At 39.0% G+C, this 12,614-nt stretch overlaps 1 protein-coding gene across 1 annotated transcript; it reads left to right on the top strand.

Annotated features, from left to right (window-relative positions):
• Nucleotides 1-737: 737 nt before the first annotated feature.
• LOC124118138 (postreplication repair E3 ubiquitin-protein ligase RAD18-like) lies at nucleotides 738-8,987 on the top strand. Its single transcript, XM_046480227.2, has 3 exons — nucleotides 738-981; nucleotides 5,270-5,486; nucleotides 7,664-8,987. The coding sequence occupies exons 1-3, from the start codon at nucleotides 773-775 to the stop codon at nucleotides 8,069-8,071; spliced, it is 834 nt and encodes a 277-aa protein (XP_046336183.1). The 5' UTR covers nucleotides 738-772; the 3' UTR covers nucleotides 8,072-8,987.
• Nucleotides 8,988-12,614: the final 3,627 nt, after the last annotated feature.

Genomic DNA, 12,614 nt, shown 5'->3' with positions numbered 1-12,614 from the left:
GAGTTGCATGACAATATATATTTATGCATCAAAGTGACCGTGTCGCTAGCTCTCCGTTGGGCTTCGATGACAGCACGTGGAGCCGTACAACCAATGTAAACATAGGATAACTACGCAAAAACAAGTAGATTTTTACGTATTTGCATACTTTCTAAATGAAAGTTAACCATTCCTTGACATTTGTTTATGAAAATGTGTAGACTTGTCAAACATGAAACGGATGAAAAGCATATACAATATCTTGAATGGACTGTGAAAGATGTGACGAATCGTCACATGGCGCTGGCTCACATTGAAGTATATAATAAACTATGCTAGCTGGCTGCCGGCCGCATGGAACTCTGGGTAGGAGAGTGATTCATTGGGAAATGAATGCAATAACACGTGACCAATTCAGCTAATCAGAATGCAGGAATTTCCATGAACACAACGAAAATTTAATTATTCTATTTTGATAAATAGTCTGCTTTGATTTATATAATTGTTTTCGTATTGAACTATTGTTGACAACACGTTTTCGTTGTCGATTATAAGGATTGACTGTGTATTTTTCTGTTCATTGATGTATGAATCGAAAAGCCAATGTGCAAACTTCGCTACACGGGTTCATACAGCCTGCACATCGGGAAACATACACAGTCAGTCCGTAGCAAAACGCTAGCCGTCTAGTTTCTATATAACAAGTCCATGACGTAACTCAATAGGTGTCTGTGACGTCATTGGTATGACATGACGTCACAATCAGGCGTCGTCAAAGTTGTCAGTTGCCAAAATGAAACCAAGGACGAAGATGCCTAACAAAAAAGTGCCAAGAAGGCCACCACCAAAGGAACGGTTGGATAACCCCAACTCGCTTTTATACCATCCTCAATTTGAAAAGCTTGTTGGCGAGGACTGCTTGATAACCTTAAAATGCAGCATATGCCTGGATTTCTACAACGACCCGACAGTATTGCCGTGTGGGCATACATTCTGCAGCAAGTAAGTAATCCGTGTTTACATGCACCTGTTTTGATTTCATACATACATACGTATTACCACAATGCTTGGTTGGTTGGTTTGTTGTTTAACGCCGCACTCAACAATATTCCAGCTATATGACGGCGGTCTGTAAATAATCGAGTCGGCATCGATCCGCGCAATTGGGATCGATGACATGCATCAACCAAGTCAGCGAGCCTGACCACCCGATCCCGTTAGTCGCCTTTTACGACAAGCATAGTCACCCTTTACGGCAAGCATGGGTTGCTGAAGACCTATTCTACCCCGGAATCTTCACGGGTCTTACCACAATGCAATTGTAACCCTAATTTTTTTCAGATGTTTGTTCCATTTAATTTCTGCCACGAAGCATTCATCAACTATTCACAACGAGTATTTCCTGAAGCTCAATATTTTGGGTCTGGTAAAAATGGTTTTCTTATTTTAACATAAACGTAATGATGTGTTTAGGGAGGCTAGGGGCGGTCGGGTAGCCTAGTGGTTAAAGCGTTCGCTCGTCACGCCGAGGACCCGGGTTCGATTCCCGACATAGGTACAATGTGTGAAGCCCATTTGTGGTGTCCCCCGCCGTGATATTGATGGAATGATGCTAAAAGTGGCGTAAAACCATACTCACTTTAACGAGGCGACAAAAATGGCGTCTGAAAAATAGAAACCGGTACTAAGGAATTAGCTCGTGCACATCTCTTACCCAAGTGGCGGAAGGTGTCCGGTATACTGCATTCTTTTTTCTTTTTTTCTTTTTTTCTTTTTTTTTTTATTGAAATATCAGGGTATTTATTTATATATATAAGGAAGTGGGGAAGAGGAAACTACAACAACAACAACAACAACAACAACACAGCCCTCTCTGTCCAGCGTGTGGCGAGGTGGGCTGGTTAGCCTTAAAAGTTATACTAGCCAGTTTCAAATTTCACTTTAGTATGCGAGTTTATTTTCCAGAAATTTGATTCTGCAAAGTTTGTTTTTTTGTTGGTTTTTTTGTTGGTTTTTTTATTGTTCCTGGTAAAAGTACATCGTGTTTTGATAGGAGTCAAAATACATGACCAGGGTTTTTTAAGAAAGTACATATCATTCACACACATCCATACACACATTCACACTCACTAGAAGCTTTAGTACTTATGAAGACAGAATGCAGGATATATATTTAGTAAAGTTTTGGAATAGCAAATGTTTATATTTTCAAAAGGTTTTCATAAGGAGCCCATTTCGTATAGAATTCAGTCTGTTTGGCATTATTAAAGTGTCAATATTTCTCTATTTGGTAATAATATTTAACCTCATTTTGGAAATGTGTAATGGTTGGTTGGTTATTTTTCATTTTGCATCTATAAATGTGAAATTTGGCCAATAAGAGTATCAGATCAAAAATATCATCGGTGTGGAAATGTTTTGAAAAGCCAAAAAGATTTATCATGCCAGTATGTGGACACTTGGATTCAATCCATTGTGAAAATCTTTTCCAGAAATTTTTGCTTACCCTACAGTCCCAAAACAGATGTTGGATAGATTCTGGCTCGGCATTACAGAAAGTACATAGACAGTTGTCAACACTATGCATCTTGAGTAGATAAGTATTAACATGTAGAATTCTATGGAGCAATCTAAGCTGAAACCATCTAAGTTTAGGGTCTGGAGTAGTTTTGTGTGCTCTGATAAATAAGCTAGGCCAGTTCATATCCATTAAAAGTTCATCTTCCCACTTGTCAATAACTTTTAAGCTTTCATCGGTTTGACTTATTACATCGTAATATTTCTTTGAGCCTTTTTTACATGAAAAGGATTGGCAATAGATATATTTGTACTGTTTGTTGTTTCCAGATGCAGGTCTTTATTAATGCCTAATTGTATCATGTATGTATTTACTGATCTTGTAATACCATAAAATTCAAGAAAATTTATATTGAAGTATTTATTACAGAATTGTTGCAATGTCATAAAATTTCCATCATTGTTTAGCAAGCAATGTATGCTGTGTATATTATTGAGATGAAAGGTTTTGTTATCTAATGATTTGCCATTTATAATAATATTTTTATTGTATAGCAGAGGTTCTCTTAGGAACTCTTCATAATTATTGGGTTTTATTTTATTGCTATATTTAGAAAAGGCAGTAAAACAATCTTTCCAAAATTGGTTTTTGGTTTTTTTAGCAAGCTTAAGTGGAAAATCACTTCCCATAAATAGTAAATCAGGAAATTCAGGAGTAGTATTAGTCATTAAAATTTTCCATTTCTTTTCCAAATCAACATTTAGTAACTTTTTTATCCAGATTATTTTCAAAGCGTCAACATATGCAAAAATATCTATCATACCAAGTCCTCCAAGGGAAAAAGGTTTACAAGCAACTGTTCTCTTTATTTTGTCTGGTTTATTATCCCGTAAAAACTTGAAAAGAATAATATTTATCTTTCTAAGGAATTCATCTGGGAGACTAGGAAGGGTAAGGAAAAGGAAATTAAGTTTTGAAATGAGCATTGATTTGATAATTGCAATTTTGCCTAATGGGGTTATAATTCTTTTCATCCATCTCTTAATGGTTTGTTCAATTTCAAAGATTTTGCTTTCAAAGTTAAGTTTAATCATTTTATCTCGATTAGTACAAAAAATTATGCCTAGAATTCTAAAGGTTTCAGGGTTCCATTCAAGGTTTAAGTCTTGTCTAAATTTGATATTACTATTCTTCTTGGAGCCTATCCAGATTATATACTGCATTCTTGCCTGTGTTAATAAAGAACACAACCGTCAGTTTGTAAGGGAGGGCGGGGAAACGTGTACTTACTGGTACACGCATTTGATAAATACGCTTTGTATCCATCAAAATAATGAGAAGAGGAAACCCGGAAAAGCTTTCTCAGACCCTGACACGGCTTTATCCAGCGATAAGACGAAAGGCTCAATTGCAACGTAATAAATAATTGCCGTCAGTACACATATACCCGTCAAGTGCAACCTATTCTTGTCGTAAGAGGCCACTAAATTGATCGGGTTGTCCGGCTCGCTGTCTAGGTTGATTCTATGCCAATTTGTTGGAGCGATGGTCTCGATGTTAATCACTGGATTGCCTGGACTCGATTATTTACAGACTGCCGCAATAAAGCTGGAATATTACTGAGCGCTGCGTTTAATAAACAACAACATACGGGTCAACTGCAGTATTTGGGTCCCCACTTCGGGGGTTTCCGTAAGGCAACCACTGCCTTCGGCAGTTTCAGTACGGAAGCTGCCGAAGGCAGCTTCGCTTATATATAAGCGCGCACGCGCAAGCGTGCCGAAATCCGTTAGGAGGCATTTTTTAGCAAAAAGGACCCAAAATATGTGCTGGACGTGAAAAGTATGGTCTAAAACTCCGCCCCTGTGGGGGTCGAGAGTTTTACGATAGAAAGTGAAGCCGAATTATTGTACTGTCAACTTCTTGTTTGTGGGCGGGACATAAATGACGTAAGACGTCACGTGTCTGATCATGTGACTTTCCTTATATGGACTCGTTACTACGAAAGCAACTTCGCTCATAACTTGTAAATTCATAAAGTGTGGCTTGTACAAATAAAACAGAGTCGACTTGGCGTACAGTGAAGACATCTTTGCATAGGTATGGGGCGAATGCGGGAATGTATTTTTCTTTAAAAAATGTCATAAAGGTGGGGTTGTACCTGCCTTGAACCCCGCTGTGTTGTCCGCCCAACAAAATATATTGTTCAAGTAACAGAATGAACTTACCGTCGTGCGATTTATTTGAAAAAAGGGGGGTGTAACCCCCCTTTACCCCCCATTTTTGCTTTAATATTTCGACAAGGGGGGACAAACCACCCTTGCACCCCCCGTGTGTTGTCTGTGTAAGAAAATACTGAACTGCAGACAGCGTTCGGTAGAAAAATGGCGGCCAACAAATCCTCTCGCTTCGACCGTAAATAACGAACTGCGCATGCGTGGAACGTTTTTCAATCGACAACTTCCGTAAACACGTAAAAACGTTCCTTCCGAAGTGGGGACCCAAATATTGCAGTCTACCCCAACATACTATTGCCAGAGCGGCAAACTCATGACAAATTGTATATGTGTTAAGGTATATTGCCACTGTTAAAATTTACCAAATTTACAATTCCCGATCGTTCCTATTGAAACTAATAATCAAGGGAAAAAGCAACATATTCTAATTTCAAGTTTGGGAGAGTAAATATGCAGGATATAGTCCGTTGAGGATATCAGGTTGAACTACGTCACTCACTCACTCACTCACTCACTCACTGCTCTTTTTTGACAGATGTTTGATGTCAATGGCAGCCCATGTGAGACTGAACCAGCGCGCGCTCGAGCCGAGCGAGCAGTACATCGGCTGCCCGGAGTGTCGCGAGGCAGTGTACATCAGCAACCTCGCCAACAGGGAGACAACTCTCAACTACCCCATCCAGCAGATCATCGAGAGCATGATGAGGAAGGAGAACGGCCACGGCGGACAAATCATTTCTAAACCCGAGATGGTGAGCTAGGAGACGTAGTACGCCTGATTGTAACGTTACGGCTGACACTCACTCACTCACTCAGTCATAAAATTATAAATTTTCAATGTTTGAAAACAGATTATGGGATATACAAGTTTGGGAAAGTTTGCTTGTTTGTTTGTTTGACTAATTGGGCCAATCTTTAGAATACAGTACCACAAACATTTCGAACACATGACAATACCTTAGACGTAATTTGTAGTATTTTGTTGCCATTCGCACCGGCGAAACAATGCCCTGTGACGTCAGGGGTCATCGAGTGTGCCTAAGCTCCTCCCAGTGATCTATCATCTCTACAGGCAATGGCATTAAATGTTGAGAGTTTTTAATATTTGTTTGCTAAGTATAGCCTGTGGCAGTGCATTTTATAGCAAGCCCTAGTTTATGAAAGCCCTTTTATAATCGTTTTTTTCGTAATTCAAGTGGGTAAAATGATTATAAATGGAAACTAATATACATATATTATTTTTGGGGTTCATTAATTTTCATTGTTATGCACACGAATGCAGTTTATTTTGTATATTATATTGGCGCTGAACACATCTCCGGTTTTAGGGTAAGTTATCCCGAACTCTATCCTTAGCCCTTGGGTCCCCTTTTCGATCAATCACCCCTTTACGGTCATTAGAGTTAGGTACCTGTTAAGTGGCCAGTATTGATTCTTTAGCTGCTCCTAATATTCTTTACACAAAAACATCGAGTAAGGAAGGATGAAATGGTTTAGTGTCGAATATTTTGGCTCCTGGAAACTGTCCTGGAACATTCACACAAGTCCCTTTCACCCGCTACATTTAGGCCTATTCAGTACTGATTCAAAAGCGAACTCACCCGTGTGTCGTCACTAGCCATGCTCATGTCTCCCCAGTTCCTTTCAATTATCCGCATCATCCTTACAGTGTTCACTGCCACACTTTTCTGTCACAAAAATCACCCGACGAATTATTAAATGCCAAGCCATCCGTGCGTATCCACGAGTTCGACGTCACGTCTGACGCCTGTGGCCGTTTTCTGTTCAGATTCTTGTAGATTACGGAATGGGACGAGTGTGCCAAATGGATCACTCGTAAGTGTCCGTAAACTAAAGTCACGAGACACCATGCCTACCCGTAACCTTCGTAAGTGTCCGTGACCTATTCGACCCTTTTCGTTTAGTTCCGTAAAGGCGGAGGCATGACCAGGTAAATTTGTACTTGATTTCACAGTGTGGACGTAGCTCAGTCGGTTAGCTGTCGGGCTAACAATCCGAAGGTCGCGAATTCGTGTTCGACGGATTCTCATAAAAACTAGTTGCTTGTCCTTGAGACGCGGGACCCACGGCAGAGATCGTACTCGCGAGAAGTTGTTTTACTGTAATCAAAAGCTGCTCCGAATGTTATATGTGTATCCCAGATGAAGGACGTGTTTGAAACGGACATAAAATATACAAGCATACACGGTTTCTCAATGCTTTTTAATAAACCTCCTGCGACAGCAGCCTTCAACTTCAGTGATAAAGCTATCATGTCACCTTCAGTCGTATACGACTGGAAAAAACAGGCACAGTCGCCAAGGGCTTTTACGGCAAGCATGGGTTGCTGCAGACCAATTCTCACCCCGGGTCTTCACGGGTCGCTTCATACATGTACCACCAGACGTAACAGAAAGATGACACTTTAGTCCGACACTCGACATTTCAGGGGATGAAACATGGGCTGGTCGGCTCGAATTCAGAATAACGTATCTGAGAGGGGAGGCTAATTAATCTCGTCAAGTGCGTGGTTACGGTTAGTTGCAGGCTCCACGTCAGCTGCTATTAAATTATCTACGTACCTAATGCCATTTCCATCTAAACGGTATCGCCGTATCAACTCCTCATCGTTGTATTCAACAAGACTGTCTTCTTTGATGAAACGAACGACGCCCTAGCGGTACGGCAGCCATTTTGTTTATGGACTTAAGTCAACACGTTGTTGTTAAGCCTACCCCTTCCCAGTCTTAAGACTTAAGTTTTCTTTCAGACTTAAGTTCTTTTATGAATACCGCCCCAGCACTATAGAACCGGCATGTCCTGGCTAGAACAAGCACACACACACACACACACACACACATACACACACACGTACATGCACGTTTTTATATGAATGACATAATCTTAAGGCTCGTTTCTGCGTCTACAGGTTGATGCAAGCACAAGCTACGACAAGGCAGACTTCGAGCAGGCGCTCCAGGTCGAGGAGACTCGCGAGCGGGAGCAAGTCATCCAGGCCTTCAACAAGGAGATGGACGGCTTCGAACGCGCTCTGTCCGGCAGCAGCAGCATCCTCAACGACGCCTTCCTCGACATCGAGAGGATCCGCGTCGACCATCTGGACAGATTGAGGAAAGACGAAGAGGCCGCGGCCAAGGCTCGAGCTGAGAAGAAATACGGCGGGAAAACACAAGACGTGACTGACCTCCCACCGATGATCACCGCCCCGGCGGCCATGTTGGATCCCGCCATCGTCTCCTACTCCATGCGGCATCATCGCCCTCCGCCTCTCTTCCACGACTTCATCCGGCGCCCTGCAGTGCCGGTCTATCTGTAGATGTTCATACCGATAGTTAATAGGACGGATATTAGGTTAACGAAACGTTTATGCGAATACGGATGAGGGACTTTTTTCAAACTGTTTTAGGGGTTCACGGGATATGAATTGATGTTACGGTCAGATATGAGGATAGTTTACATGTATGTTAGTGGTTTTTGTGTTACACTAGCACTGATCAAGCTTTGATACTCAACGGTATTGATTTATATATGGTGGATATAAGTAAGATCCAAAGATTCGTCATTTCATAATTATTGTTAGGAATATAGTGCAGCTACACAGTGTATTTTTAGATACATTTATTACATTCTGTGTTTAATGTGTGTCACGTGCAAGTGGTGTGTTCACTGTATTGTGTCAGTCATGTAGATATGCGTACCAACTTTTTTTCTAGTACTTTACAAGACAAGCTATAGATATTTACACATATTCATAGAAATGTATAAAATCACATCCGAATTTTATAGGAAATATATTCAAATGGAATTTTGACAATTTTGACAGAATCATCGTCAAAAATGACATATGATTGTTTCCATTTTCATTTTATTCAAGCTTGTCAGGTCACCTTACTATCATGATTTTAAAAAATCACACAAGGAATGAAACCCAATACGGTTTATGGTAATTAAATGCTTTTTTGAAATTAATCATAAAAATAACCTTCGCTGCATATATAAATTGGCCTTTTAAAATTTAAAAAGTGATCCTCGTGTAAAAAATACAAATCGATAGGATCAGTGACAAGTTATAAAATTCATATTTACAACACACTTTAAGATATTCTGCAAGATCCTCAGGGGTAAAATATATGTACAAAAATTACTCATGCTTCACTGCATTTGACGATTTCGTTGATTTTTGCATCCGTATTGTAAAAATAAGAAAATAAAGTTTTATTGTTTTTATTTCATGTGATCGATTGTGTATTGTTTACCGGACGGACCGACGGCTTTGTTGACGCCATTCCAATCTAATTCTGACGTAAGGTCGGAATGATGTCACTTTGGAAATGAAGTCATAGCTGAAGATTGTTGACGTCATTCTTCAGTTTTGATTTTCCAAGACGGCGGTCGTGATCAGGCCATCAGGGTGATCATCTGTACAAAAAGATCAGTGCATTTCCTAAAGGGAAGCTCAAAAGGATATTGGTCCACTTGCACAAAGCGATCTTAGCGCTACAATAATTGTAAATCCTTAAGATCGCTATCTTAGGCGATCTATTCCCTGACAAAATGGCGTGCAAGACCGGGATTGTTTCACATTAATAATCTGCTTTACGTTCAAACACTGCCCCTTTATTTTGTTAAACGTTATGATTCGAATCGACACTTCAACAACACAAAGACCGTACCACAGATTTAAGGTCAGAAATATCGTTAATTGCGACAGTGAACCACATAACTATCGAGTCGATAGCTCTACTATTCCCTCCCGTCTCAATGCTGAAGGAAGTCTGAAACAACATACCTTATCAAGGGAAGGATAAAACCTAAGTCGTCTGCAAGCGATTTGTAACGTCCGTGACCTTTTAGATAAATCAAGGGCAGCTAATCATAGTTTATACTCTAGATGGGGGTGGTTTTCCTTTGTATAAGTATCGTAGAATCTACCTTGCTCAGTGTATTAATGTTGTACTAATGTTAATGCCGAGCTCCCCTTTTATCTCTTTTGGGTCACATTCGTGTCAGTTATTTTGTCTTTAGTTCATCATTAAATTAATCTACAAGTAAACATAAGTTGAAGTGCAAATTCATACGTTTAAATCTAAAATCGAGTGGGACGGGCACGAGCGGTTGTAATATCTGAATTCATAAGAAACTAATACAAATATTCATCAAACAAGCAAATACACATGATGAGACATTTGAAATATGTGTAAAATATCCCATAAATAACAAAAGTAATATTCACACGTTTTAAAAAATATAATTAATACCCAGTGAATATATATTAAACAACTGCTTTCTTGAAACATTATTCATTATTCTTATTTCCCGTACATGCATTCTTGAAATCTCCCGTCTTACTGTGTTTTGAAAAGGTTGTCATAACATCCTTTGTAATAGCGGCGAAACTAAAACATGAAGGATATACATGTATTTAGGATTTTACGGAAAGCTCCCCCAAATAGATTACGATCATACCTGTTATGTTATTTGGACATATTATTTTCTATTTTCAATTTTCATAATAAGAATGTCATTAAATCTATATGCCAACATTCTAGTTATAGTTGCCTTCAAATAACTGGGACCTTTCAACTGTGCAAGGTGCGATGGAGGGAGGTTCGTGTTGTACGTCGTAAGCGGTTCCACGCGTTGTATGCGCAGCAAGATTTGCGCGTATGCAGACAACCGTAGAAAGGAGTCTATTTTAGATATTCGTACCTCCACCATTGACGATTTCAATCTTAGTTAAGATCGCGATCTTAAATCCAAGCTGTGTTACAATCGCGTTAAGATGGGTTTGTGCAAGTGGAATAGGACTATTGTATGGTGATTGTAAAGTCAATGGTAGCCGCCTAAGATTGATTGTAACTAATATTGTTCTGTGCAGGTGGGCCATGGAGTATGCAATGTATACTAATGTGAGACACGACTGCAATGTATAATGTGAGACACGACTGTAATGTATGATAATGTGAGACATGACTGCAATGTATAATAATGTGAGACACGACTGTAATATATGATAATGTGAGACAAGACTGCAATGTATAATAATGTGAGACAAGACTGCAATGTATAATAATGTGAGACACGACTGCAGTGTATAATGTGAGCCATGACTGCAATGTATGATAATAAGAGACATGACTGCAATGTATAATAATGTGAGACAAGACTGCGATGTATAATAATGTGAGACAAGACTGCGATGTATGATAATAAGAGACATGACTGCAATGTATAATAATGTGAGACAAGACTGCAATGTATAATAATGTGAGACAAGACTGCGATGTATAATAATGTGAGACAAGACTGCAATGTTTAATAATGTGAGACAAGACTGCAATGTATAATAATGTGAGACAAGGCTGCAATGTATAATAATGTGAGACATGACTGCAATGTATAATAATGTGAGACAAGGCTGCAATGTATAATAATGTGAGACAAGGCTGCAATGTATAATAATGTGAGACAAGACTGCGATGAATAATAATGTGAGACAAGACTGCAATGTATAATAATGTGAGACAAGACTGTAATGTATAATAATGTGAGACAAGACTGCAATGTATAATAACGATAAGACATGACTGTAATGTATAATAATGTGAGACACGACTGCAATGTATAATAATGTGAGACAAGACTGTAATGTATAATAATGTGAGACAAGGCTGCAATGTATAATAATGTGAGACAAGACTGCAATGTATAATAATGTGAGACAAGACTGCAATGTATAATAATGTGAGACAAGACTGTAATGTATAATAATGTGAGACAAGACTGTAATGTAGAATAATGTGAGACATGACTGTAATGTATAATAACGTGAGACAAGACTGCAATGTATAATAATGTTGGACTTGACTGCAATGTATAATAATGAGACACGACTACAATGTATAATGATGAGACATGACTGCAATGTATAATAATGTTGGACTTGACTGCAATGTATAATAATGAGACACGACTGCAATGTATAATGATGAGACATGACTGCAATGTATAATGATGTTGGACTTGATTACAATGTATAATAATGAGACACGACTGCAATGTATAATAATGAGACATGACTGCAATGTATAATGATGAGACAAGACTGCAATGTATAATAATGTCGGACTTGACTGCAATGTATAATAATGAGACACGACTGCAATGTATAATAATGTCGGACTTGACTACAATGTATAATAATGAGACATGACTACAATGTATAATAATGAGACACGACTGCAATGTATAATGATGAGACATGACTGCAATGTATAATGATGTAAGTCATGACTGCAATGTATAATAATGAGACATGACTGCAATGTATAATGATGAGACAAGACTGCAATGTATAATAATGTCGGACTTGACTGCAATGTATAATAATGAGACAAGACTGCAATGTATAATAATGTCGGACTTGACTACAATGCATAATAATGAGACATGACTGCAATGTATAATAATGAGACATGACTGCAACGTATAATGATGAGACATGACTGCAATGTATAATAATGTGAGACAAGACTGTAATGTATAATAATGTGAGACAAGACTGCAATGTATAATAATGTCGGACTTGACTGCAATGTATAATAATGAGACACGACTGCAATGTATAATGATGAGACATGACTGCAATGTATAATGATGTAAGTCATGACTGCAATGTATGATAATGTTGGACATGACTGCAATGTATAGGGGGCACGGGTGGCCCAATCGTCTAAGGTGCCGCGATTCGCTGTGCAGAGTTGCGTCCCTTGGACACGCCAGAAACCTATGATTGTGGGTTCGAATCCCAGTTCGCCCCGATTATGTTTCTAGGTTTGTCAGCACCATACCCGTGCTCG

The sequence above is a fragment of the Haliotis rufescens genome, unplaced genomic scaffold, assembly GCF_023055435.1.
Source record: "Haliotis rufescens isolate VD_foot unplaced genomic scaffold, xgHalRufe1.0.p SCAF_132, whole genome shotgun sequence".
In the NCBI taxonomy this organism is placed as follows: domain Eukaryota; kingdom Metazoa; phylum Mollusca; class Gastropoda; order Lepetellida; family Haliotidae; genus Haliotis; species Haliotis rufescens.
This window is presented reverse-complemented; position numbering and strand designations above follow the sequence as displayed.

Bases quoted from the DNA above. Each gene is read 5' to 3' on its own strand.
- LOC124118138 (XM_046480227.2), top strand. From the start codon at position 773: ATGAAACCAAGGACGAAGATGCCTAACAAAAAAGTGCCAAGAAGGCCA. The intron at 982-5,269 runs GTAAGTAATCCG...CTTTTTTGACAG, and splicing joins GGGCATACATTCTGCAGCAA to ATGTTTGATGTCAATGGCAG. The intron at 5,487-7,663 runs GTGAGCTAGGAG...CTGCGTCTACAG, and splicing joins TCATTTCTAAACCCGAGATG to GTTGATGCAAGCACAAGCTA.